This window comes from Columba livia, chromosome Z (assembly GCF_036013475.1).
Source record: "Columba livia isolate bColLiv1 breed racing homer chromosome Z, bColLiv1.pat.W.v2, whole genome shotgun sequence".
Lineage (NCBI taxonomy): Eukaryota > Metazoa > Chordata > Aves > Columbiformes > Columbidae > Columba > Columba livia.
The window spans coordinates 27,360,039-27,387,990 of record NC_088642.1 but is presented as its reverse complement, the minus strand read 5'-3'; the positions used below and the strand labels follow the sequence as shown (position 1 = coordinate 27,387,990).

The 27,952-nt window shown below is 41.6% G+C and overlaps 1 protein-coding gene and 1 long non-coding RNA gene across 2 annotated transcripts in view; one reads left to right on the top strand and one right to left on the bottom strand.

Annotated features, from left to right (window-relative positions):
* Positions 1 to 2,794: 2,794 nt before the first annotated feature.
* Positions 2,795 to 25,552, bottom strand: LOC110357384 (uncharacterized). The gene is made up of 4 exons (XR_002411015.2): positions 25,357 to 25,552; positions 12,841 to 12,971; positions 8,073 to 8,192; positions 2,795 to 3,283 (listed from the first exon to the last, which is right to left on the bottom strand). It is a non-coding gene; the product is annotated as an uncharacterized LOC110357384 (long non-coding RNA).
* Positions 22,652 to 27,952, top strand: part of ANKRD55 (ankyrin repeat domain 55) — a 68,262-nt gene continuing 62,961 nt past the window's right edge. Inside the window, exon 1 of the mRNA XM_065045234.1 lies at positions 22,652 to 23,130. Within this exon, the coding sequence (XP_064901306.1) occupies positions 23,091 to 23,130 (40 nt within the window). The 5' untranslated portion in view covers positions 22,652 to 23,090. The remainder of the gene's footprint in view (positions 23,131 to 27,952) is intronic.

The window sequence follows — 27,952 nt, the reverse complement described above, 5'->3', positions numbered from 1 at the left end:
TCTGACTGTCTTCACTCTGCATACCTATAAATTACTGGCACTGACGCTAGTCCCACAGTACATTGAGGAATGTGTTGCACATGGTTTTCTAAAACATTTATTTGTTGACACATACTACTAGGTCAGAGAGGCAGCCATGAGGTGATCTGTCCCAGATCTCACTGAAGCTGAATAGCCCTAGAGCGGAGATCCTCCCAGCCAGGGGATAGAGCTGCCTCCTAGCAGGTAGAATTTGTAATTCTCATTACTTGCTGCTCAGAGAGGAGAGACCTGAACTTTCTGAAATCACAGGAAGGATTTTCTTGCTTTTAGTGGCTTTGCTGCAGGCACTGAACCCTTTACTTGGTCTCTGAAGGGTATTTTTGCTTTTTGTCTGAACATACAGAGAAGTGTGGATCTGTCACTTAACTCTATTCCATTGAGCTTCAGTAATGGCTCCATTATATGAAAAATTCCTCCTTCCAGGGGAAGAGGTACGTTTTGCAGGCCACACACATTCTTCTTTACCCTCAGTCCTCTGTCATGGGAGCATAACAAGAATGCTCTTAATTCAGTCCACTTCCAAAAACACACAGTCCCTCCAGCAGCTCCTGTTGTGAACACAACAGGAGAGCAAAGTAGCTGCAACCCCACCACACCGTGTGAAGCAGGGGCTGCACTGAACCACCAGTGACACTGGTTGGGGAGAGGCCACAGACCCCACGGCCATTCACTTCTGGTCAACCTCCAGCTCCAAGAGGTTTCAAGAAGCTGCAAGGATTCCCACGTTTGACTGTATGCTGGGAGTAAATGCAGCACAACTATTTAAAAATGTGCACATGCATGAGTGGAAAGAGCAGAAAGAGCTTGAGACACAAAGAGGATGAAGGGCTGTGCAGCTGCGGGTGTCCCACCACCTGCATGCCAAGAGAGAGCCATGAGCAAGAAAAATACTTACCAGGGAACACTCCGATTTGCAGAACACTGAACACAACATGAGAAGAATGCATATTTTGCAGTCCCAGCTGCTTGCAAATTCAGGAGAGACCCATGCAAGCAGGTTGGCCTGATTGGACAGGTCAGGATCTGTGACCTGTGGTGGAGTCCTTCAAGAGGCTGAGGTGTCAAGAGACAGGTTTTCTCACACAGTACTGCCAGACTACCCCATTAGATGAAAGACTAATAAAGGTTTCATGTTTGGCAACCAGAACCAACTAATAACAGAGCACTGCTTTCAGCTTAAAGCTCTGGTTTGGGAATAAACCTGCCAGGAGAGAATGAAAAGTAATACGTTGAGGTTCTTTTTCTGAATTAAATCAATATTTATGAGGCAAAAAAGAGCTAAACTGCTACATATAAGGCCAGCATAATGCATGTATTCACAAAACGTCTAGGAGAAAAGCAGAACAGAAGAAGGCAACATCTACAGCACTGCACTAGGAATGCATTAGGCAGCACGGTCAACACTGTAAGGTTTGGCTTTCTCCACCCCACCTTCTCCTCCAATACTATCCCAGTAACCTCTGTATCCTCACCTCAGCTTGATACTCGTGATGTCACTGGTACAGTCATCACATTATTTCAGATACCTTGAACTGAAACCAAAAAAGCATACAAAGAATAGTCCTGTGGGCCTGAAGAACTGCACAGGATCCAGAGGATACAAGGCTCAAATGCTCCGTAGTGTGAACATGGCTAGACAAGGACCTGGTTTAGACCAGTCACTAGCTCCGCTTCATGTGCCATATAGACATAGCCTGAGAAGAGGCCAAGGCAAAGCAGCCTGCTAGGTCACTGACACCAACTGCAGGCAAGGATTGGGAAAAGGTTGAATGAAATTATCCATGAATGAAGAAGGATATCAGGTGCAAACTGGAAAACATTACAATGATCGTGATGATGACAACAATGATGTAGCACAGCAGCGCCAGACAAAGAAATTCCGTCTTTACACTTAATGTATTGTTGTTTACAAAAGGTGAAAAAATAGGTAGGTGGCTGATTGGGAACTATAATGATTTTTTTAATCTGTTACTATACTGTCTTCCAGCTACATCAATAGAGTATAGCATAGTCTGTTCAAAAGTCACAGCCATTTTATTTTTCATATCTCTGATAGATTATGCCTTTATCAATAGCACCATGTAGATAAGGACCTATAACAAATGGAACTTTAGCTAAAATATGGCATCTGTTTTATGTCAATGTTGGCTGATTTTATATCTTTGATCTTTCAAAAAGGGCATTGAGGCCAGCATTTTTAATAACTCCCACTAGGCAGAATAAAGTCTTCCTCTGAGAAAACAGGAGGGATATCATTTATCTGTTTCTAAACAAACAGTAACTTATAACAGCTCTTTAATCTGAAGAGGATAGATCTTGAGCTGGAACGAAGCACCTAAGTGCCAGCCAAGTTCAGTGAGGAGTGAATAGTGTGTAAATCATAATTCATCATGACATTGCTATTTTGTGATCTACAAGACATTCATTGTGTTGAAAGTACTTGAGAGACAGCTATTTGTGATCAATTGGTGCACTTGCTATATGTTCTCCCCTTTTGAAACACTGACTCTTTTTTTTTCAACTTACTTTCTTTATCTACTCAGTTATTTCATTGTCCTTTCAGGGACTTCAGCCTATTAATTAAAGCAGATAGTCTATCTTTCAGTACTAAAATCACTAGACTGTTTTAGAATATGCATTGGACTATGCGGGCCACCAGCCTGTATTTATGAATGCAAATGTGCAAACTGTTAATGCATGGGTAAATCCAGAATTTACCATGATTGAGGACAATATCCTGAGGCAAAGACTAAAAATAGCAGTTTTATTGACTTAGTAGGCATTTCAGGATTTGTACAACCATCCTCAGAAAAACTAAGTATTGTCTTTCATTATGACTTTCATGGAATTCTTTCAAGACACTAAATGAGCAGCAGCTCACAATAATCGAAAGAGGACATACTCAGATAAACACAAAGCAGTACTTTTGTCAGTCACCAAGGCCAATGATGAAATGAAGAATAAAATTTGGACCAATGAGCTTTTCAACACTCTGCAAGTAGCATGCATCATATTTCCGTTGTAAGATCAAGCCACAGCAGGAACTTCGAAACAAAGGAGAAGCACATTTCAAGGGATATAATCATGAGGGATTCCAACTTATAAAAACCTTGGCAACAAATCCACTGAAAGAACTGAAGTCACCTTCAGACTTAGCGTGCCTAATGAACTAAAGGCATTCCTCATCAGCCTTCAGAGCTGAGGACTTCAGCTTCATTGTAAGCTTCTGTGTCTTCATGTTCTGAAAAGTAAAACCACAGATCATAGAATCATTTCAATTGGAAGCAACCATCAGGAAATGAAATCACTTTAGATCCAGATAGTATGCTTTGTTTTGTTTTGCAAGTGCTCCAAATATATTGAAAGCAAATTAACTTATCAAGCCAGTGAGCATTAAACAATTTATTCAGAGATATGGCTGGTTTCATCACCCCCAAAATCAGGGAAGGACAGAAAACACGAATTAAGATGTACAGAACTTGGAGAGAAAAGAGCAATACAGACGTGTTACATGGACATAACGAGATTCTCAGTAGTATGTAGCAAAATTCAGTTCAATAAAGGTTTGGATAAAGAAAATTGCTAGCATAATACACAGAAGAATTGAGAAACATTTCTGTATGCTAATGAGAGTACATCACAATGAGCTTGCTAGCAGACCTGCTAGTAATGCAGAAGTAAGCAATCTGATTTTTGGCATGCCCCTACCTGATGAAAACAAACTGAGAAATCAGAAATTATTACTGGATGAAAAGCATAATAATGTATTTAGAAACACAATATTTATTATAAATACTAAAAACATATACCAAAAAGGTGATAAAATTATGGAACTGAACAAACACAAGAAGCTCCCAGATATCTAGTGGCATAAGCCAAATTTACCCGTAAGAAGATGAGTTTCACATGACCACAAATAGCCTATTGAAATTGTGGAAGTTGTCTTCAGTATTGAGATCTTTGAATTTCATGAATTCATGACATGGTGAAAAGGAGAAGTATATACTGAAGTTAGAAAAGAAATACCTTCAAAGACATAGAGTTGTCTAGGCTTGGACCATAAGCTAAATGAAAGGCAACTCTTACCAAGCTATTCTGTAAATTTACAAAGACTTTCCAGCAGCTGCTTATATTTCACATGTGACTTCAGTGATAACAGATAATATGCCTTCAAGTGTGTTGATCTTTCCAGCAATCTTAATCTTGATCAACTGACTTAACCTGACTGAAAGGCAAACCTTATCACCCATCATCATGTTTTGGTTTGGTTTGGTTTGGCTTGGTTTGGTTTGGTTTGGTTTGGTTTGGTTTGGTTTGGTTTGGTTTTTTTTTTGTAACAGAGACCTGATCAAGACATGGTTGAAATATGTTTAAGTAAAAGCCTGTGCAAATGTGAGGCCGGTTTTTTATTTCAGTGGACCCAAATAACATCACTCTAATTTGACAGCATCTTTGAAATGATTTTTAAAAATGTATTAATGACATCACAACAATGTCAGGTAATTGTTAAGAAAATAGGAAGTCTCATAGGAGTTCATAGGAACCATGTCTTAGTACAAGAGTGTGTGGAGACATCAAAACAGAAACTAGAGACCAGGGGAGCCTGGAGAACCACAAGTCCTTAATTTCACTTTGAAGTCATGTAAAAGAAGCACATGAACTCTTTCCTGTTTCTCCACCCGTAATTCTATTCCATGTATTTCTCATGTGTCCCACATATTAAGGATGCCTTTCATCTGACCTGCTTTTTGCATTTGCTTTAGGATGAGATTAGTTGTGTACTAGCAGCATCTATATTTCACTTGACTCCAAAGGACTCTAGAGTCACTAGCTCAGAAACTGGTACCTACACTGGAAATAAAAATCCATAGCATAGTGCGGTCAGACGGATCCCATCTATGGAATTCTGATTACAACATGATTTATTTGCAAGTGCATACTTATCCTGGTATAAAGAGGATTACAAACCATGCAGCATAATCTCTACCTTCTAGGATCTCAGTCCATCACCAGTTCCTGAGACACTCTATCTCAGGAATTTACCCTGGTCAGGAAAGATAACAAAAAGTAACTTGTCCAGCTACCTTCTCAAGGAAAGTAAAATGTCCTCTACTGCCTCACTGTCTGGATGCTTTCTTGCATTGTAATTAGTGATGAGAGTCAGTCATTTACCCCAGCGAGAACCACAGAAAGTAAATTAGCTGAGCTTTGCATTTGTATGTCTGGACAGTGACTTACACTACCTACCAACAAGTAACCTTCACTAAATCCAACATGGCTGTCTTAAAATGGCTACAGTAATTTTTGAAGTAGATAAAATAGAGGCTTCAGAACAATATCACCTTATAGTCCTTTCATGGCTTTCCTATTTTATTTATATATATGTATACACTAAATACTGTTTAACAGTCTAGTCTGTGCAGAATATTTTATTTGGAGCTACATTGTATGGAGGAAAAATCTTTTTTCCCATTAAGGATTTGTAAAATTATCAAAAATAACAAACCCTGTGGTCTAAAGATACTTACCCTGAGCAGATCTTGAAACTTCTTATTTTAATATTTCTTGATACCAAAGCATTGTCCTGGCTATGTAAGATATTATACCATTTCACACACCACTTCATGTACTTGGAATCCTGAAACCAGACAATTATGGCTTTCTGATGGAACTGAAGTTCTCATGTCAAATTTCTTCTGAACATATTTCTTAATTTATTGATTAAAAATTGTTTGAGCTGTCTCCAGCAATCAGATACTTGGATCAGCTAGCAAGGGCTCAGGCAACTTGTACTGAAAATTTAGCAGATGCCCTGCAAGCATGTCACACTCTCCCGATCCTGTGCCTCTTCCCTCCCCCTTTTATTTTTATCATTGCTGTTTAGAAACATGCATTTGTTCCACAGGGTTGTTAATCTTTTGCTGATGTCCAAAGGAGGCAGCCACAACTGCTGGAGTCTGTTCCTTTTCAGACTGCTATTAGCTCCAGAGGTCAATGGCACATTTCACCCACAAACTGCTCTGTGCCAAACCCAGGGTGCTTAGGGTTAGCCCAGCTTTTCATTTTGGGCAAAATGGTGTCAGTGATGCTATGCTGGTTTGCAGCACCCACGGATCTGCTCTGCTCTGCTGCCACCGCTTGGTCAGGAGGTATGATAAACATATCTCCCCTTGACATAAAATCAATCTGTTGACCTTCACAGGTCATTAAACCAGGTCTATCAGGAGACAAGGCTCATATCTTCCCACTTATTAGTTCCAGCCATGGATCTATATTTGCCCTACAGGAACCAGCAGTGGGGGAGCCTTGTTTAATAGAACATTTTCATTACAGCAGAAGTCCAGTCCATTAATCTGACCTTTCTTTCTGAGGCCACTGCAGAAAGAAGCTGAGCTATGACTTCAGTCTCTTTCTCTGAGTCACAGAATGCCAAGCACATCGTCAGGAGCTACTGGAAGAGATGCACTCAGTCAGGAAGAGCCCTCAGCTAGGTATCAGGAGATGTTGTAAGAGAGGTCTGTATAGATAAGACCTTTTTTTTAAAACTAATGTAAACATAAGGCTGTTTCATAAATATATTTTTGACAGTCTTTTGGGAATGGTGGCTCACAATGCCTTCAACATCTACAGTCATGGAGAGAGGAGAAAAAAACCTCCCTGAAAACTCTCTCAGTTTTGGAAGAGCTGTGGTAGTCAGACAATGTATTTGTGCAGAGATGTGAGTGTTTGGTCTCTCCTAGATCAGCACACGAGGGGAATGTCTCCATGGCTTGCAGGGGACTCACCCTCGCTGTGCTGCAGCTGTATGTGGGCAAGACACTGGGCAAGTCCCACATCCCTGCCCTCCCTTGAGCCACACAGGGAGCCTGTCTGCCTCCCTCCCCCTGCTCTGCTGAACAAACTGCACAAAGGCATGTGCAAAAGCTGTGGCAGAGATAAGAAGAACTGAAGGAGTCACGGCAGGTGTTGAGCATTAGAGTACCATCTGGGGCTGTCTAATTCCAGCCAAAACAGTCTCCTCCGCAACTGCTGGGAAGGGTGGGATGGCATAGTTACTCAATGTCAGGCAGGCAGAAAGGAAAGAAGAAGCTCTGGCTGGAGCCTGCGGATTGTTACAGGAGCCAGCAAGATTGTAGCTATGCTATTAATTACTAGGCAGCATTAATACAAGTGCCAACTTGCATTCTTCCTCTAATTACTTTTGCTGATGTATCGTGACATCTTGAAATCGCCCTTGACTCTGACCGTGTGAGACAGATTCCAGAAACATGGCGCAAACCACATCAGCAAACACAGGAAAAGTATTACCCCACCCCATCTAAGGGTAAATTAGGCTAAAATATTCCTCACCTTCCTCAGACAAAAGCTGAAAAAACCTGAGGTCACCAGCATGTACTGAAACTCAAGCAGGTTATAATCAACTTTTTGAAAGACTTCCAAGAAACACACACAACTCAGACCAGGCTTCACATCTGCAGTTTTGTTTGTCAAATGTCCCCCGAGTCTGCTGTTATTAACTTCTCTGTACTCCCAATGAGCCACAACTTCTGAGGTAATTTAGGGATTCTCCACTCTAAGATACAGAAACTGCTGAACATTTCTTGAGCAATGAAAACTGAAATGTATGCATTTTGTGGCTGTCTATGCTGTGACAGGTTGGCTAGAAAAAGCACCTGTAAAACCCATTAGTATATGAATGCATTTGATTGTGGAGCTATGCTTTTCCTGGGAAAGTAAGAGCAAATCAACAAATAATTTTTAAGGTATCTCACATGTTCAAACTAAAATGTAGTGAAAATATAAAATCAGACTTTAAATAACTGGGAGGCTTACTCTTTTCTGAGTTATTTCTAGTAATATAGTTCTGTAATTTTTATTAGGTAAATAAATGTGTGCAGATAGTGAAATGCTAACAAACCACTTTGCACTTGTATCTCATGAAGCTGAAAATAAAGTGTTATGTCCCCAATTAAATATCCAGATAAAGATGAGAATGGTTAGACTGTTTTAGAAAGTAACTTGTGACTTACAGCATTGAGTCATACAGAAGAGGATTTATCCAGAACAGATGATGGGTGCCATGACCTCCAGTGAATGCCATGCCTGGCAACACTGCTGGTCATTCATACTGTCTCCTCAGAGGTCCAGACCTGATATTTCAGAAATAAAGTAAGATATGCATTACCCATGTATCATGAGTGAGACTTCAAAAACATACTGTATAACTGCATCTTAAACAAGTGCAAACTCATACTGATATCAATAGGAGAGCACTCCAAATTCAAATGGCTAAAATGTGCATCTAAGTTTCCTAGCTTCCTGTGTCATGTTGGGTAGATGTTTCTGAAGAGCTGAAGCCAACAAATAGGAGGCAGTAGGCAAGGACTTGGGTGGACTTCAGGTTTACACAGCTGGCTGAATGTGGGCTGAAAGATTTGGAAGACTCCACCTTGTCACTGTATCATCTAGTTTCACTGTAAACACATAGCCTGGAAGTGTTAATTTCTTTGACTACCTGAGGTTATGGTTAATCATTGGTTCTTCTTTATCCTGTCTTGAGTAGATTTTACAGAATCAATTAGTTTTAGGTAAGACAAATGTACTTTTCTTTAATTATGTTCTCCTCACACGTGCTAGGTTTTATTCAAAAAAAAAAAAAGTAAAGAGTGTAAGAAAATTTGTGTGTAGTTTCTTGCAACACATATTACCTTTGGTATTTGTAATTGCCCAGTTTGTAATGCTGAGAAGGAAATATTGCTGTAATATTATGAGCACAAAAGCTACAAGGCTATTACATATTCTCATTCTCGTATGTGTTATATATTCAGGCCAGGGGCTAACAGTATGATTACATAGGTCATGTGATAACCAGAGGCCATATCTTTCACTGTAAGTTCTTGGCATTAAGTCTCATGACACCTGAAAAAGGTGGAGGTACTGTCATGTAACCGTGGAAAGGATAAAGCTCCAGTGCTACAAAAGCTTTTTTCCATATATTCTGAAACCATACCATGCTTTGCAAGATCCATATGCACTTTTGTTTTGAGGCTTTGGATTCAGTTACCAGTATCACAAAGCCAATATAATGTTATTTCTAACAATTGTGATTTTTGTTATGGCAATACAGAGGAGCCAGCTGCAAATGGAGCACTGTAAGACTAACTCCCATATAGATGCAGGCCCCTAGGCAGCCACTGCTTTTTTAAGCACAGTCTGTCAGTTCAACACAGCAACTTCTCAGCTCTTCTTGCATCATATCTTAGAGTTTTGGAAAGGTTCCCTGTCACTGATTACGTATACTTCTTTAAACTAGATCCAAACGTCAATGCCTAGGCTTAAAAATATTGGCATATCTCCACAAAAGTATGCTTTATCACAGAAAATAGACATTAGAAAATAAATTATAGAAAAGATCTATGATATCATTTTGTCTCTCTCCATGAGCATGGGTTTGTTCTCTATAGTATATGTCAGGCGGCTTTTTTCTTTCTGGTTTAAATGACTGTCAGGTTTCATCAGACTCTTTTACAGTTTAATTTATCTTACTACTACAACATCTACCCAGATACTGAGCTTACATTTTACTATGCTATGTTTCATCCCACGATTTTGAATTGTTGTCCTTCCTTTCAAGTAAAGAATCTTTGTGTTCTGTGTTCTTGTGAAGTGCAAAAAATTCTGGACTTAAGTACACAGAAAATGTAAGCGGGTTTCAAGTGCATCCAGTTGAAACTCTCTTAGAAAATTATTATGCCCAACAGTAGGCATATCTCCAACTCGAAACTACTCAGAGCAAAAAGTTAGTTAGCTATTTTCTGACAGTTTCTTTAAAATGAGCTTTCTTATCGTAATTTCCTGTTTGTTTGCTTTTACTGGATTCTGTGTACATCATCTCTTCAAGTTCAATAGATACATTTGCATACATTTTAACAGCAGTTGAGGAGACATGATTACTCCTATAAAAGTATGCGTGTTGTGGTTTTTTACTATTTGTGCCTTTTTAATTGACTGGTTTAAAAATCACCTCCATGTTAATACTCATGTTTGCACTTTCATGTACCCCACAGCATCCTACCTCTGACCTTGGTCTCACACACTCACTTGTCCTCCAAAGCATTCCACTTCATGCACCCACATGCCCTTCAGAAGAAGTCTAGTGGACAGGCCACTCTAATTAACAAGTGTTATCTGACTAATCTCATTAGACACTGTAATCCTGATTAAAATGTCCAGGAGACTAACATTTAATGGGATGAGTAAAAATGTGAATCCAAAGAAAATCTGCACTTTTAATTGTCCTCAAATAATAAAATACTGCTTGTAACTTCTGAAGGCTTTTCACAAATAGTATTACCTAAAAAGAAATAGGAGACTTCACAATAGTTCTTAGGCAACTGCACCATCTTATACATCCTCAGTAGCATTTCAAATAAGCATATGATATATTTGACAGACATCAATTGAACATACATATTAGGTTGGCCACTATATATTTGTGTGTGTAAATGTATATGAGGATGCGGATGTATATGTATGTTCATACACACATATATATAAGTGGGCTGGCTGTCGTGTTTCTAAGATGCTTAGCACCCAGGAGAGAGAAATATAGACTGGAACACCACACTAGTTGCATCTTTTGTGCAACCAGAAGAATCAAAGTTTGAGGAGTGCCGTATCCCATGAAAACTGCTATGCCCTATCCCTTTCACCTCTTGCCACTGTGGCTGTGCTTGTTTTCGCTTTGTGAACATAAACTTTCTACTACACAATGTGTGGACCAGTGAATCCTGGGGATATATTTGTTCTACCTCCAATAACAGCTCTGTGAAATACTGTCTTTGCTGCTTGAAGCAAAATGTGGCAGCAGATTGCACAGAAATGGCCTTACTGTAAGCTAGAGTTTACCAGTGTTTGCTAAGCAATTTTAAGTATGCTAAGCTTTCTAGCCTCTTTACAGTCTAAGAAAGGACTTTATCTCCTCTCTTGAGTACCCTCCTACTAGAAGAAAAGCAAACCTGCTCTAAGATACTGCAGAAGCCTTTCTGACATCATGACAGATACTAATGGCAGGTATTTTGTACTATAACCTTTGGCTACTATTTTTCATTTGTTTTAGTAATTACTGGCCGAAATACATCGTTGTCAGAACTCCACTGATTCAGCAGCAGACCCTCCTAGATAAGTCTGTCCCTCATGTTCAAGCAGCTGCTGTGCCTGCTCTGGCTGAGCTCTACATTGGCAATGTGATTCTGAGAAAATGCTCATGGAAATATCTGCACCCCATTCCTTCTGCTACACAGGCATTTATTTCAGGAAGATCTTCCATTATTTCCTTCAGTTTATCTCACTTCATGGTTCTCAGGTATAAAAGTCTGACAGAGAAAATGCATTTGTTTCTACTTGAAGAAAGCACCATTTTGCTGTTCTTTACCACTGCAGACACTGACCACACTCAAAATATCTGCACTAGCTGCTGGCTGAAGCAGCATCTATGTGAAAGAAGCCAGACCCAAAACCTTGGAGGAATGTAGCTCCCTTTGTAAGGAATACCAGAGAGAATAAAAATCACTGTTTCTGAAAGTACAAGACTACTGGGCATAACGAATTTAACCATGTAATTCAGGATAACGTAGAAGCCAAAACCATATGCAAGTCTAATAACACAACAGACTGATGAGGAACAGATCCACTGACTACAGTCACCTCTAATGTTATCTGTTATGGTCTGGACACAAACTCCAGCACAGGCAGTCTCTAAAGCACTGGTTGCTGGAAAACAGGAGGGCATACCAGAGAAAGGTTTTTCTATATCTGCTCAGTTCCTACACTTCTAAGAACCTGCTGCTCACTGTTGCTGGAGAAGACACTAGAGCAGATGGCCTCCTGGTCTCATAAATACTGTAGATCCTGCAGTATCTTTGAAGATAAGGCCCCCAGTGCCTTTGTCATCATACAGTATGGATTAAGTGTTAGGAAGACCCTAGCCTGACGAGGCATCCTTCCAGACAGATACACAATCACTCAGCATTTTTATTAATGGACCCAAGGATGCTCTTCTGTGTTCTTAGACTTAATTTTAAATAATTGATCCTGGCTGTATAGTTTTGATGGAGTGATTTCACACAGCCCCACCTGCACTGTGTTATAAATCTGCCCTGGATTAAGCAGAGATCACTACAGCCATGGGGTGGATTGGAGCAGCTGCACAGCTGCCCCACTTGCAAGTGATGTGAAACATGTGCCACACAGGAGGAGCAGGGACAGTCTCCTGCCCCCTCCACACCATCCATCAGCAAATCTCCTGGATTAAGCAAGTTCAGTAAATAGTTATCTGTTATCTGGCTTTATTTCATACAGATCTATTTTTCTGGTTGTTGTTGCTTCTATGTCTTAGCCCACTGCAATATCTTTTTCGGTGAACATCTATAATCTGTTTTAGCTTCCAGTTAAAGATTGGTAAAGGCCCTTATTGCGTGTTTGTGCACAAATACAATGTGTGTGTGTGTGTGTGTGTGTATAATTTTGCAAATATCAGTAGGCAAATTGCTGTAAACTATTTGTTGTTCATCTTGTTTGAGTGGTCATCTAAGAACATTACCTGTAACAAAATTTACTTGCTAACGTGCTTTCTGGAAACTGCAAAGCTCCAGCCTTGCTTTCATAAATTTAAAACCCTGTATGGTCACAGTTGTCCTACAGAGTTGTGTACTTATAACTTTTGGGAAAAAAAAAGGCATAAGAAAACTAGAAGTGTAGATAATGACTGAAATTTTAGAATAGCAGAATAATAAATACCAGCTAAAATTCTTATTCATCCAGAGATGCATTATGTTTTCATGCATTGCAGACATCACAATTTCATATTCACGCAGCTGTCAAGACCGTTGTGGATTATAACCAACCTCACAAGTCATAGTAAACCAACTCTGAAATAGAAAAAAAAAAATATTTGTAGAGGACTTTATTTACTATTAAGGCAACTTAAATGTTAAAACAAACAAATCAAGCATGCCTTTTAACATACTTTAAAATATCTTGGCCTATTCCATAAGACTCACATTCTAAAAATGAAGGTATTTACTATACTTCAATGCAGCACTGTCCACTCCTGATAATGTTATAAGGAGTAGCTTAGGATTTACAGACTGCTGAAGTGACACCAATTAGGAAAGAAGAAGCTATACAACATGTGAAGGTGCTATAATTTCAAAATAATTCAAGAACAAAAATATGCTCAAAGAACTTTAAAACACTACTGCCCTTAGTCAGTCACGCAGCAAACCACAAAACCATTTTTAGAGTCTCACATGGATTTTTCAAGGTTGTTAAAGTCACTCTGCAAACTGTCCATGAGGGATGAAGGGATGGGTCTGTAGCATGTTTATTTTTAGTGCTTGAATTAGTGAGAAAACAGCCATCCTTGCCTGTGTGCACTACCCTCTGGGGACATGCTCTTGTCCGCATATCCCACCCACCAGACAGCAGCAAAACAGCAAGCAGAGAAGTGAGTAAGCATCCCGAACAAGAGGCCCACAGGAAAAGACAGAATTACTGGGAGCATGGGGAATACTTGCTTTCCTCTGTCTACTCCCCTCCTGTTCTGAACGTAGCCACGTCAGCTAGGTAAAGAGGTCGTGGAGGCACACAAATACACGTGATTCATAGCCCCTTCGTACAAAAAACACACTCCAGCACAGCTGACACCCAGGATGGGGGTGAGCCCGGAGCTGTGAGAGCTTGCTGGGAGCTTGCAGGGAGCCTCGGCCGGCTGAGGGGCTGTGATCGCCTGGGGCGGCTGCACGGCCACGCTGCTGCCCGCAGGCACGGACTGTCCCTGACACCGCCGGCTGTGTGCCCGCGGGCACCGGCTTGCCGTGAAAGCTGTCTTCTTGCCAGCTGAGGCAAAGCAAAGCCATTTCCCCACCACCTATGTCTCCAAAGAAGCTGGGCACATTCGCCTTTTGCTTTGCTTGTTTTCACACTTTAACAGGATTTTGTGTTTTCTTTCGTTTGTTTTTACTTTAAGCCTGCCTAACTAGACTGTAAAACATTTCCTGCTCTCTGAAAAAAAAATGAGGCGGGGCTATTTTGCCAGGAAGGTCTGTGGGTGTTGGGGGAGGCACACCCTGCGTGGGCTCTGCAGGGCGGGGGGGAAGCCGTGGGATCCCGTCTGTCACCTCTTGTGCCACGGAAAACACAGCACAAAGCAGAGCAGCGCCCCGGCTGCCTCCCGATAGCCAGAGTCACTTTGAGGGACCCTCTGCACCTCCTCTCGTCTGATCTCCAGTTTCTATTCATGCACGTCTATGTGTATAATCCATGAACTGACCAACATAGCTGGAGGTTTCAGTTACATTTGTAAAGGAAAAGTTCCTTCTTGTGCTTATTTTTCCCGTGTATGTATGTGGGACATAGTTGACAGACACTCCAAGCTGAAAAATGTGACTGTGCTAGTATGATGCTGGGCTTCAGCTAACACATAAGCCTCATCTTTGTGTCAGAGTACAAATTGAGCCACTTTGTGCGTGTCCATCATATGCAGGATAAACACACATGGAGTTTTCAAGTGGTCCCTGTCAGCTTCCAGATTCTCTTGCCAGTTAGAGTATTCACATAGTTCAAGGCCACACTTTGACCTACTTGGAATGGTTTTGTAATCTCAGGAAAGGTCCTCTGAAGTTCAAAAATTACTTCATATAAAAACCACTCATCAGTAGGGAAATATGTTCTCTACATTTCTGCTGCATGCTGATTCTAGAGAGCACAGTAAAAAATGAGCAAGCTTTACAACAGCCCTCCTTCAAACATCCACTCAAGCATTTAAAACCACATCAGTTCTGTTTTCACATCTTCTGCTTTCTATGAATAACTGATTATAGTAGTATTATTATTTCCAGTAAACTGGAACAGCAAAGCCTATGAAAGCAGACTGCAGCAGAACACAGCAATCTCTCATTTTAGTATTATATTTAACCTGTAAGGCCACTCTTTCTCCCTGGCACTAGCCAGCCACAGCCATTTGGAAGCCCTTTGCCAGTCTCAGGACTGCTTGCTGGGTTGGGTCTGTGACACCACCCTGGCCATCCAAGGGGCTCCTGCAATGCACTTCACCTCTGTGACTTTTCCTCACCTTTCTATGTCTTGTCTAGGTAGACTGGAAAATCTTGGGAGCACAAAAGGGTTTCAGGATGGGTTTCAGTGCTGAATGACACCATGGGAGCATGGTGCTTGTCTGGCCATCCCAGTAGCACCATAATTCAAAATAATTACGATATATATTGTACAGGTGGAAGGGGGCTTCCATAAATAAGTCTTATAAGTCTGGGAAGTACTTTGACTACATCAAAGCAACAATAAATGTTGCTGCAATCTGGAGTCCTGCTGGGTTGCACATTTGATGCACCTTCGATAGATGTAATACTGTAAGTCTTCAAAAGGATAGCACTGTCTTGCCTGATGTGTTGGGCTTTCTTCTGAACCTACTTCTGGTGCTGTGGCCTACTCAGCTGCTTAACTCCAAATTCTGACAGTCATTGCACAATGTATATTGAGATACCAGTTAAATGTTTGCAGTTTTGTTTGAGTTTCATTGACACATGGCTGAATTGCCACTTCTGAGTAAGTATAATAATACCAAACCACAGACCTGTGTGCCCCATTACTACTAATCAACTTGTCACTTTGCAAACCTGAAGTAAAGCTCATAACCTGTGATGAGATATCAACAGGAGTTCCAGGTATGCAAGGAATGGAGGACTAAGTCCTTTGTGCCACATTTTGCAGTTTGCATGTTACAGATGCTTTTTTTCCCTCACACTGGGGGCTTTGACAAAACTTAGCAATGAAATGTAAAATATTACTAATAAAACACTTTAATGGACACACACCTTCGATTACCCCAAACACAAAAAGACAGAAGCCATCAGATCATTCATTCCATATTGCACACCTCATTGTAGTCACACTGAAAGGAGAGGAACAACTTTTGATGCAATATTATGCAGCTGCGTTATTTACCTGTTATTAACCTGTTTATATCTGGACTACCCTGCTCATTACTCATGCTGAACAAGTATCAATCTTATGCGTGTCATTGCATTGCACTTACTTTTGCTTGCATGTGCTGGAGCCAGTGTACAGTAGAAAAATGATCAGCAGCTGAAAAGATAAACTGGTTCCAGGTTGGTGTTGTAAATAGAAACATTGCATAGGACAATAATAAGACATGAATAGAGAAAGCAAAAATATTTTCTCCTGCCACTGTGTAAAATCTGATGCTCAACTTTGTCATTATATCTGTCGTTGCAACACAGCCCCATCAAAATGCTTTTGTTCATGTGACTATTTTTTCCAGCATGTACTTTACTTTTCTTTTGTATAAATCTGATTTATCACTGACTGTAGCCATGCCTTGACAACTTCCACACTATGCCAGCCAGCTTTGCTAAAGCATGCTACCTTCCCAGCCAGGTGGTGAGATGTCCAAGTAAGGGCTGCAAGCAGTTTCTGGGTTCTCACAGGTCAGATAGGAGAGACCAACATCCGAAGACATGCCCTTACTCTGGCACAGAAACACCTACTATTATATGCAAATGAAATCATTAGAAAGAACACGATGTAAAGATACGGGTGTGGGACTTAATCTTGTTATTGTCCTCTGATTTCTGTATTAAGAGGCAAAGAAAGAGATTCAAAGAAATGGGATTAGAAAAAAGGCATGTGCTTCCGTGTCTTGCCACAGAAGAAAATGGGAAGTGTGACTGGCATTAGTATATTGTGAGCATTAATGAGGAACAGATTTCTGTGATATGATAATCCTGTGACACAATAAATAGATTCCTGTTGTTTCTACAACCAAAGCTAATTGGACTGGATGGTTTATATTTACCTTTATTATAATAAAAAGTGCTCAGAAGCAGGGGATTAACTAGTTTATTTTTTAAACGGTTCCTCTAAGAATTTACTTTTCACTGAAATTTCCTGTTTTCTGTTCAATTGTTACACTGCCAGTGTCATCCACATGTCCCATTGCACAGTCTGGACACAACCTGTGCTATGGCAGGTACCACTCCCAGGGTGGCTGACACTCTTCTCAATAGCCCATCTTTCTGTGTCTCCTGAGAAAACTGGCACAGCAAACACACAAAAGCAGAATGGTGCAAATAGTGTTGAAAAGACATTCAAGCATCCATGAGGTATTATATACTCTGAATCCAGTGTGAAGACAAGTTGACCTCACTGTCCCAGCAAGTCAGTGGCACAGTGAGACTGGGATTCCCAATGTATCTCCATCTACTGGGCAAGAGGCAGCCACCTTCTCTGATTCAGTGCTGCACCAGGAGACTTTCTCGCTTTGCCTGTTGAGTATAACCAGATACACCACTCAGTCTGGTTTGGTTTTTTTGATCCACTCTTCTTAAAACTGTTTTCAGCCCACTTGTAATTTGCTGTCTAATTTCACATGATTTGATTTTCTGGTTTAAGAAAGGGCATTTTGGAGCTGAAGAGGTAAAAACATGTTAAGTTTTTCATGTATTTTAACAATGAAAATTTACTATCACAAATGTTTACAGAGAAGCTGTCAAAGCCTACCATTCATAGATGGCTGGCCATGCTCTGTGCTGTAGTTTGATTTCTGGAATGGGACTTCACTGATTTGCAGGCTTTCTTAATGCACTGCATAGTGTCAGAGATACTGGTTTCCTACAAACAAAATTTTCTTCCTCCACTTCAGATTATTTAATAGAAAAACAATGCAAGTGTCTCTACTTAAGTGTTGCTTCTGCCGGTTTGAAAAGCTGAGTGTTAATCCCACCCCACCATCTACTGGAACTCTGCAGAATCACAGGACTGCCTTAGAGACTTCGCTCTACAGGCCACCGTCTGAAAAAGGCGAGAGACCAGGGGAGTGCTCAGAGGAAATATCACTGCACACTTTTCCTGCAGTTTGCCAGACAGCTGCTGCTGAGTGCTATTTAGACACTGCCATTACCAGAAGCCTTTGATCTGACCTACAGTAGACACCTTTTTTTTCCCTTATATTATCTTGTAAAACAAACAATAACAGAAAAAATAAACTTAAACTTTAAAAAAATTGAAGAGTGAGGGTTTGCACATAAATTTCTCTTTACCAGTGTAGTACCACCAATGTGACAGGCCCCAGCTCCAGCTCCCTGCTGTTGCAGACAGGGCTGTGTACTCAGGACAGACACCCCTGCATCCTGACTACCCTGCTTGAGTGGGTCTCCACACACCCCGTCTGCTTCCCCGTGTGCACATCTGGCTCACCCACTCCATCAGGCTCTTCAAACCAGCCTTAGACCATGCCAGAGGTACTGAATGTAGTTTTAGACCTGAAAATACCACGAGGAATTCTCTGGCAGGTAAAGAGGGAAAGTTACAGCATGGTAAGGATGCTAAACCCAGTGGGAGATTTCCCATTCCTTCTGAAGAGGGCAGAAATGTCAGTCTGAGGAAAAAAAAAAAAAAAAAAAACGTTTAGTTAATTACAAACAGATTATCATTTGGGAAAATAAAACCCACAAAACCAATTACTGCTTAAGAGCCTCAGGTGTGGATGTGATTGGCTTGGTATTAAATGTGTCTCACAGGATGCTAGTGATATCCTGAACAATCGTACCATGGGAGATGCCCTGATCCCATTGAATTAAAGGGAAAAAATTCATATTGACTCAGCAGAGGATGTATTTGGTCTTATAAAGCAGGAAGCAGAGCAGTACAGATCCTCAGCCTGTCTTACATTTCACATGGGAACCTCTAGGACATAGCTCTGACTTCATTCTCCTTTCTCTAGTCACTGGTTGTCTGCTGACATTTTAAGGGAGATTGTCCTCATTTGGGTGAACAGATCAGTCCCCTCCAGAGAGCACAGCTGAATCCTTCTGCCTGGGTAGGGCTCTGACTTTTCCATGTGATCTGAGCTTGCTGCCATAATAACACTCCCAGCAATGAGGACTGAGCTGCCAATCCAATAATGAGTTAGTTCATAAGTAGCATGTTAACTGAAATGCTTTATAATCTAATTATTATTACCAGATTTCATTAGGAACTGAAAGTGCAAGTCATTTTGACTTGCATTCACTAGATTATGTGCTTTCCAAGCAATACAGAGGGTGTAAATGTTCAGGTTTGCAACACACCTGTGAAGGAAGCAGGGAAACACTTCACCCCTGGAGCTGCTGCCTCTGCAGCTCTGGCTGCTGGCTGTGCTTTCTACAGACGAGGGCAGTGCTGCTCCAGGCACCTTGCAAAGGCAGAAAATCATCCTTCCTACAAAACACTGCCTGTGTGTGACTCAAAATAAGAATGCAGAGCCCTTGCACACTTGCCAATGTCCTCCACAGGGGCAGCGGAAGAGCAGATGTGTTGGCCTAGTCTGTGCTTGTGATGGCAGTGTGGCACAGAGCAGCACTGTCAGCTCGAACCATTGATGACCTCTCAGTCCCTGTAATGCCAGCCTTTAGTCCTGCTCTGTACCCAGTAAACAACATTTACATAGCATTTGAATATATATTTCGACCATTTCTCTGTGGTCTTACTGCAAATCTTGCATTCACTCAATGAACTGTTATTAGGAGAGTTAACTACCCTACATACAGCCAAACATTAATGCACAGGCAAAAGTGAGCAAACATGAAAAAAAAGCAAAACAAAACAAACACACAAACTCTGTGCTTCTGCTGCTTTCTTTTCATCACTTTTCTGTAGCAGAGCTTTCCTCCAGTAAAAAAGAAAGAACACTTCAAAAAAGCCCGACTACCACTGACAACACAAAAAGTCAGAAACACTTTGCTTAAATTAAAGAATAATGTAAATTAATTATACTAAAGCTATCATCTTCATCTGCTGCCTAGACCAGGCTCAAACTCTTTTGTGACTTTGGTGTCTTTAGTCAAGGTTGCTTTCACAGTCACTGAGCACAGGAGGCCCTGAGGAATTTGGACAAATTTCCTTCAAGTCTTCTGAAGAAGCAATAAGGATACTTACAGAGAAACCACTGACTTAAGCCAAATTCCTAAATCTCAGCTTTTCTGGCAGCCTCTGAGCTGTGATATGTCTACCACAGCTGAGAAACAGAACAGTGTTCAGCTGGTACTCATGCCCACATGGCGAAAGGAGTTTCGCTAAGGCATTGGCCTTGCTTCTCTTCTGATGGATGCAGAGGGCAGGAAATGCCAGTTTACAAACACCCTTTGTTCCTGTGGGCTCTGGACACTTGTCATGATTTAACCCCAGCTAGCAATGAAAACCGTGATAGCCACTTGCTCGCTGCCTCCATCCCACTCCCAAACAGGGGAAAAAATCGAAAGGGAAGGTGAGAAACTCATGGGTTGAGATAAAAACAGTTACATAATAAAATAATAATAATATACTAATACTACTAATATATATAATATTAAAATAAAATACAAAATAAGAGATACTCAATGTAAGCCAAGTGCAAAGCAGCAGAGCAGCAAAAAGTTAAAGTAAAGGAACTCCCAAACAGAACTCAACCAAAATGGAGCAGGAACAGAACGCATCTCCCCAGCCAGAAAACCTGATTCCCAATAAATACGAAGCATGATCCTAATGACATGGAACATTCTCATTGATCAGGCAGGATGTCAGTCAAGGTCTGTCACATTTATGCCCCCATTCCTTGCTCTCTCACGTCTGCAGACAGAAAGACCTTGGTCTCCTAGGCAACAGCTAAGATATCAGTAACTTCTTACATTACCTCCATTCCAACTCCAAAACACTGGAAAGTTACTTGAAGAAAAGCATTAATTCTGTCCAGGGATGTTATCTTATTATTCTCAAACTAAATCCAAACAATGACCATGCTAACTGCGAAAAATAAAAGTTTCTAATTGTATGAAGAAGATCAACTTAATTTCAGTCAGCCCAGTCTCAGAGGAGGTACCTGGCTTTCCCAAAGCTGAAGACAAGGTGAGCCCCTGTAAATGTACACAGCGCTACAGGGAACATTTTGACCCATGTGGGACCCACAAGGAATCAGCTTCTGGGTGTTTCTCCCCCAAATTCCTTGCCTGCATACCTGTAATGTGCCTCATTCCCAGGCTAACACACAGCAAGAGTGAAACTGGAGCAGCAACCTCCAAAGCCATTTGCCTTCATCTCAGGAGCAGAATGGAAGGACTGAGACTGAGTAATGGTAAACAGGCAGATAAAACTGTGTTTAATGGATCAGATCAGGTAGAGGGCTGTGGAGCCACCAGCTAACTGCATAACCTGCGCGTCAGTGGAGCCCATGGTCAGAAACACTGAGTACAAAGAGGACAAAGGGCCCCTTGCCACATGCAAGGAAGCAAAGGCCACTTTTGGTGTCCCTTGAGGAAGTGGGCTTAAGTTGCACCGGAGGAGGTTTAGGTTGGATATTAGGAAAAATGTTTTCATGGAAAGAGTTGTCAGGCATTAGAACAGGCTGCCCAGGGAAATGGTGGAGTCACTATCCCTGGAGGTGTTTAAAAGATGGATAGATGACATTTCTAGGGACATGGTTTAGTGACAGTGTCAGGTTAATCATTGGACTTAATGATCTTAAAGCTGTTTTCCAAGCAAAATTATACTATGATTTCAGCTCTGGTCTTTGTCTTCAAGCTGTTGAGGCTGTATTGCTTCCTGGACCACACTATTTTTTTCCAAACACATAGTTTGGATTTATGTTCAGAAGCAGATTCTTAGGATGTGAAGCACATCCAGCTACAGCTCCTACAGTGTCCATGTGTATGTTACATCTCCAGCATTTGTTGTAGTCATGGGAATCAGTCAATACAGCAGAATATAATAAATATAGTGAATAAAGTCTCGGGGCTTCTTAAATTGACCCAGATTAGGCATAGCTTTAGTGTAGGCCCTGTCTGCACTTTCAGGCCAAAAATTGTTTGCCTTTCCTAATTTTCATATGCAGGTCTGCCTTATTCAGTAGAGGTGATGTGTCTCTTTCAGTGCACCAGTGGTAGTTAAACTTGTTATGCTCCTCCCATCCACCAGCCCCCAGGCACTGCTGATGACCCATCATTCCTGGTAAATTCCAAGTCAGCCCATTTATTGCTATTTCCTCCATGGAAACAACCCAGCAAGAGGCAAAGTTCACCAGGGTCCCTTTCCCTTTACAGTACGGAGTCCAAGTTCCTAACTTAGGGATACAGGGGGCCAGACAAAAAATTAGGGTGAAGATACGTGTCTACTTTGGCAGAACTATACCTGTTGCACTATGCTGTTAGAGCTATCACTGTCCGCTTCAGCCATGGTAATGTGCTCTCAGTTATTATCCCTTCATTAAACATTGTGCTTTACCTAATTTTAATTGGGTAGTACAAAAGGGAGTAAGGGCTTTCTAATTTATGCTCTCCATGCAGGAGTTAAATTAGGAAACAGTCTCTGAACACATCATGTCACAAGCCACCCTGGCCACAGCGGGGCACAGGTGCTTGCCGGCGGGGCCCGGCTGTCCCTGGGCACCGCACTGCAGGGTGTCCCCAGCCTGCACTGTGGGGTGTCCTTGTCCAGCATCCCGGGGTGTCCCCAGCTCACACCACAGGGTGTCCTTGTCCAGTACCGCGGGGTGCCGTTGTTCAGCACTGTGGGGTGTCCCCAGCCAGCACCGCAGGGTGTCCCGCCGGCCCGGGCTGTCAGCTCTGCGGATGCTCCGCCTGCAGCAAGTCCCTCTCACCCTCCCAGGCGTGTCTGTCTGTCTGGGTGAGCTGCAGCATCCCTCAGAGCTGCTCGTAGGCGATTCCATTCGCTGAAGCAAAGGTGTTTGTCAGAAGCTCAGTTGAGCTTCCAGGGATGTCATTTTAAGAAGGTCCATAACAAACAGAATATAACGTTCCCATCGAGTCAGTGATAATGTCCTTGCCTTGACAACAACCTGCAGCCATAAAGCAAGTTTGATTCTCTGACAAGAAGATTGGAGACAGCTATCATTGCATTGTTTACTGTAATACCTGGGATTCTTCCCAGAAAACCAGGGAGATGGCACTTGTCCGGTCTGGTTGTAAATAACGAGATAGACCACAATGGATTTCAGTACCTCGTCAGTGTTTGATCAGCACAAAGGTAAGTCACCTGCTACTAATTTAAAAATCCTCTGGTCCTCCCATGCCTCCCATGCAAATGTGCTAAGATAACTTGACAGGATGAATAACAATAAATTTTTGAAAATATCAGGTCTCATGGAGATTTATTTTGATTGCACATGAAGGAATTTCTTGCATCAATTTTAGACATGGATGTTTCAGCCTATTGCTACAGTTATTTTTTAAAATAAAATATTTTAGCAGAATAGCCACAGTATTTGATTGCTCTTTGGTTTAGCACTAAGAGATGTGTATATGTTTATTGTTTGTATTACATATTGATGCTCTTATGGATATATATGTAAAACAATTGCAATATTAAGCAAACAGAGCCATTTAAAACTGAATTAAAATGGAAGAAAAAGTGGTTTTCGTAAGAGTACTAGTTTACGTACATTGAAAGGACTAGATGCTGACTTTGCTTCAGCAAATATTAGCTCAGTATTGCCATAATTGTGAATTTACGTTATCTTTAAAAGCCGCAACATTAAGATTTTCTACATGGTAAGGTTGCTATGGAAATACAAATGTCTCTTTGTTGTCTGTTTTTAAGTCAGATGGTTGAATTTCGTGTCTTTATTTGCCAATACAAGCTTTTATGCCTTATTGCCTTAATCTGTTATAAGGAATGTAGTGGCATTTGGTTTATGTTCCCAAATCAGGAAGCTGTCATTGTTTGATTATCTGTGTTGCAACAAATTTCTCTTCAAGTCAGCTTGCCAAATAATTTGTGTTCAGTGGCCACAGTTTCCAGTGCACACCTGTGAAGTGTCCAAGCTGACATAGCTGTGCTGGTCCCATAGCAAAGCTGATGACTATAGAAAAAAGACAAAGGGCAGGAGTCATTTAGGGGCAAGACAGATGCTGCAGTGCCTTTTGGGCATCCCACAGGTTGTGCCTTTGTGCTTGCCTACACTTCTTTTTTGAACCCAAAGTAAATACACACCATGTAAAGCTGTGGGCTTATGGCTGCCTTGCAGCCACAGCAGCCGTCAAAGCCTGAAGCAAGTCCTGGGAGGCTAGGCCTGTGCCAACCCAGACAGGAGCCCATGCTGAGCAGCCGTGGAAGAACAAAGAGCCACCAACAACTGAGTGACAAGAGACAAAAGGCACTGCCAGCAAGGATAAAGGAGGAAGGGAAATGCAAAAGGAGAATGGGGATGTGTTCTGCAGAAATAGAGCCAGGTTCTCCTAGGTCATATGTAGGTGACATAAGGAGCATTTTCCCCAACAGGACAGAGGTGTGGGGCTGACTGAGCTTCTGCAGCTCTAAACAGCTGTTCTCAAGCTCTCCTTCTGCAGCCATTACAAGTATGCTCAGTGTCACTACAAGTATGTTCCATACCAAACGCCAGCCCAGCAGGACTCAGAGCAGGGAGGGAGATGGAGATGGAATATGAGAACGCAGATAGAATATGACCAGGGTTGGGGAAGGAGCAGTGAAGTCTTCAGATGGGTGACGGGGCAGACAGCAACACAGAAGACCATTGACCCAAACCACCTTGTCTGGATAGAAGTGAGAGAACTGGTAGGCAACATCTGCCTGTACCTCCCCTTACTCCTAAACTGCAGGCCCAACTCCTGCCAAACCACTCTCCACACTGACCTGTCTTATTCCTGTCCAGCATCACCTCGAGCCCCATTGCACACTCCACCTTCAGCACCTCAGCAAGAGGGTCCCCTCCAGATGAATTCGTCATTCCCCTTCCACCACCACCACAGAGATGCGAGCTCATTAGATGATTTGTGATTTAAGGTTTGCCTTCCCTGCAAGCTGCGTAGGAGATGGATAGGGAGCAGGAGCAGACAACACACAGTAATGGGACACTTAACCCATTGATTAATATGCGAAGAAAGGGCTATTCAAAATACATAGTGTATGGTGGATTTTATCTAAGTAGTATGTTAATGTCTTGGCACAGTGCTGACTTAAGCAGGCATGATTTTTTTTAGCAAGGAGAAGGGAAATATCTTTCATTGGAGCAATTTATAACAATGGAAGAATACAGACTAGCCTTCAAACCCACCAGATCAATATCTGTTGGTCCAATAAAATAATCCAACTCCCCCACAAACACTTTATCCACCCCACAGATCAGAAAACTATCCCAGCTACCGTCAAAAAAACAGCTTTCCAGGCTCGAAAATCATAGTCTCTTTGCAACACCTGCTATGGTACTGCTCAGTAATATTTTATAATACTTACCAATAGTAACAGCAGCAGCAATGTGAGACTTCCAGAAGCCAAGGAACATCAGAAACCCTTCCCCTCCTGCTTCTGCTTAGTGCCCTTTAAATGTGTGCTGTACTACCTGGCTTCGAATGTTTACCAGTTAAACAGAGAAGCCAGACACAGGCCTGGACTGGTGCGTTCACAGCCAGGCACACACAGAGATCATTACTTTGTTAAGCAACCAGTGAATCTGTAAGAGAATGCAAATTACAGTTTCCAAAATCTGCACACACCTTCCACCGACCCTTGACACTGACATGCTGAAATCAAACTGCCTAATATTGTGTCCTGACAACCAGCTGTGGGAAATCACATGGGGCATATGGATACTGTTGTAGACAGAAGGGTTTTTGGGACATGGGGAAGTAAATTATACACATAAACATTTCTTCTCAGTGAACATAAATTACCCTGTTTTCCAGATTTCAGTTTTCAAAACTTAGTGTTTAGCAAGGTCTAAATCACTTGTTGTCAAGACCACATAAACTAAGCTCCAGGAAATTTATTCAGATCTTAAAAATCCAATGTAGGAGAAAGCATGGACTTGTGTACATCTAATGTGCACTTTGTAAAACAACAGGTCAGCTGACATCATAAATCATGGAAAACATGAGTTCTTCATAGGAATGTTAATGTTACAAGCAGGGTAATTTCATTACTCTGAATCCTGTGATCATTATGCATGTTTCTTTATATACCTCCTTTCAGACCAAAAGATGCTGCCAATGATGTACTTTTGAAATACTGCAGGTTATTTCAGATAGATTGGGGCGGCAATTAGGAACGACACACACTGGAACGCAGACACAGATTCACGCAGAGACAGAGATCTTGTTCTGGAAAAAAGCACAGAGCCTGGGTGAGCAGAGAGCTGACCTAGGCCCGCTTCTTTATTCACCATTGACAATTTATAGGATTTACAGATACAGGCCTAGACTAAGATGTTACATAAGATGTTTTTCCAATAATTGCTATTAAAAACACACTAAACTCATGTGTTGTTTGTCTCACCTATTTTCCCACTCATTCACAGACCAGGCCCAAGGACATTCACACGTCCATGCACTTGGGGGTGGTTATCCTGCCCGAGAACCATTCTCCCAAGTCTGGACTATAACTCTTTACAATTATGAGAAATGTGCTTCAACACAATCTGTCCAAGGCCCTTTATATTTTGTTATGGTCTGATTATGTAAGTGTTATTTCTTTGACCGTCCAGATGGTCATGTTAGTATTGATCTTCCTTTATCATTCGGGTGGCTGGAACCGCACATCTTGCTTTCCCATATTTCCCCCTCTTTCTTTTAAAACTTCAGGTTCTCAAAGAGCGCAGTAAGGGCCCTGGCTTTATTCTTCTTTGCATTCTGTTATCATTCTCCAGGTGATTCGGAAGACTACAAGAAAAAACATCACACAAGCATATCCAATTCCCACAAAAACCCATATATGCAGATTGAGATCTGAAAATGAAGTTTTTGGGTCTAATCACCTTATGCTATCAGATAATGTTAACCACTATGTCTTACAGTGCTAATTCTTACAAACTATGCAATTATTTTGCAGGGTACTGGCTAAATCCTAAATCAGGCCTTGCACGTTAGCTAAGACTGTTATTTTACTTGATATGACTCATAAACACTAAAATTCTATTTCAATGGTATTACACATATTTCACACTCTGATAACATAAAACATAGGTTCAGATATCAGCTAAGGAGATTATTCAAATACAATATCATAAGAATAATGAGGATCCACAATGGGCATGTAGACACTCACTAGAAGCAAAACTAGAGGTCTCTTACTTCAGGGTACTCACAAGAAATAATCACTCGCCTGGGTTAGGCGAAGTCTCATTCAAGGATGCATCCAGTAAATAATCAGTCACCCAAATGAAGAGGTGAGGCACCCTCAATCCCAGGAAGTCTCCTTAGACAGTGTTCCTGTCTAAGGAAAGGACTCCAGTTTACAGACCCGCAGCTCCGAGAAGACTACTCAAAGGGCGTCTTCGTCAGGAACCCCGTTTCATTGTTTGGCCAGATGTGGCTGGGGGCATTACAACGTAGTCCAGAAGCTTCTCAGCTAGTCTGGGCACCTCCGTTGTTAAGGACCCTGTCAACTGACCGAGGGTCCCACCCCTCCTGACCCATCAGTTGGTAGAGGTGAAGCTGACTGACAACACCTTGGTACCATTCTAGGTGGATATGTGTGAGGACAGGCACAGTGGGGCACAAAAGGTGCTAAAGAGCCATCAACCTCCTTATTGAAGGCTCCAAATTTCAGGGGAATGCGCAACTGCCACGCATTCCATCCTGTGACCACAGTCATCTGACAAACTACTTTGGAGTGGTGGTGCAGTCACCTCTTGCCTCCAAAGTCAAAAGGGGGCATTCTGTTGGTGAGTTTGAATGCCCACTGTGGATCGTCATACCTTATGTGTCATTTTCTTGTTGCAAATCAACCTACAATAGAACAGAATAATACAAATTACAACAATTACAAATATTGGAGAAAGCTGGTTAGTTATCCTAATAAGGAAAACAAATGCATTGAAAGATTTATTTTACCA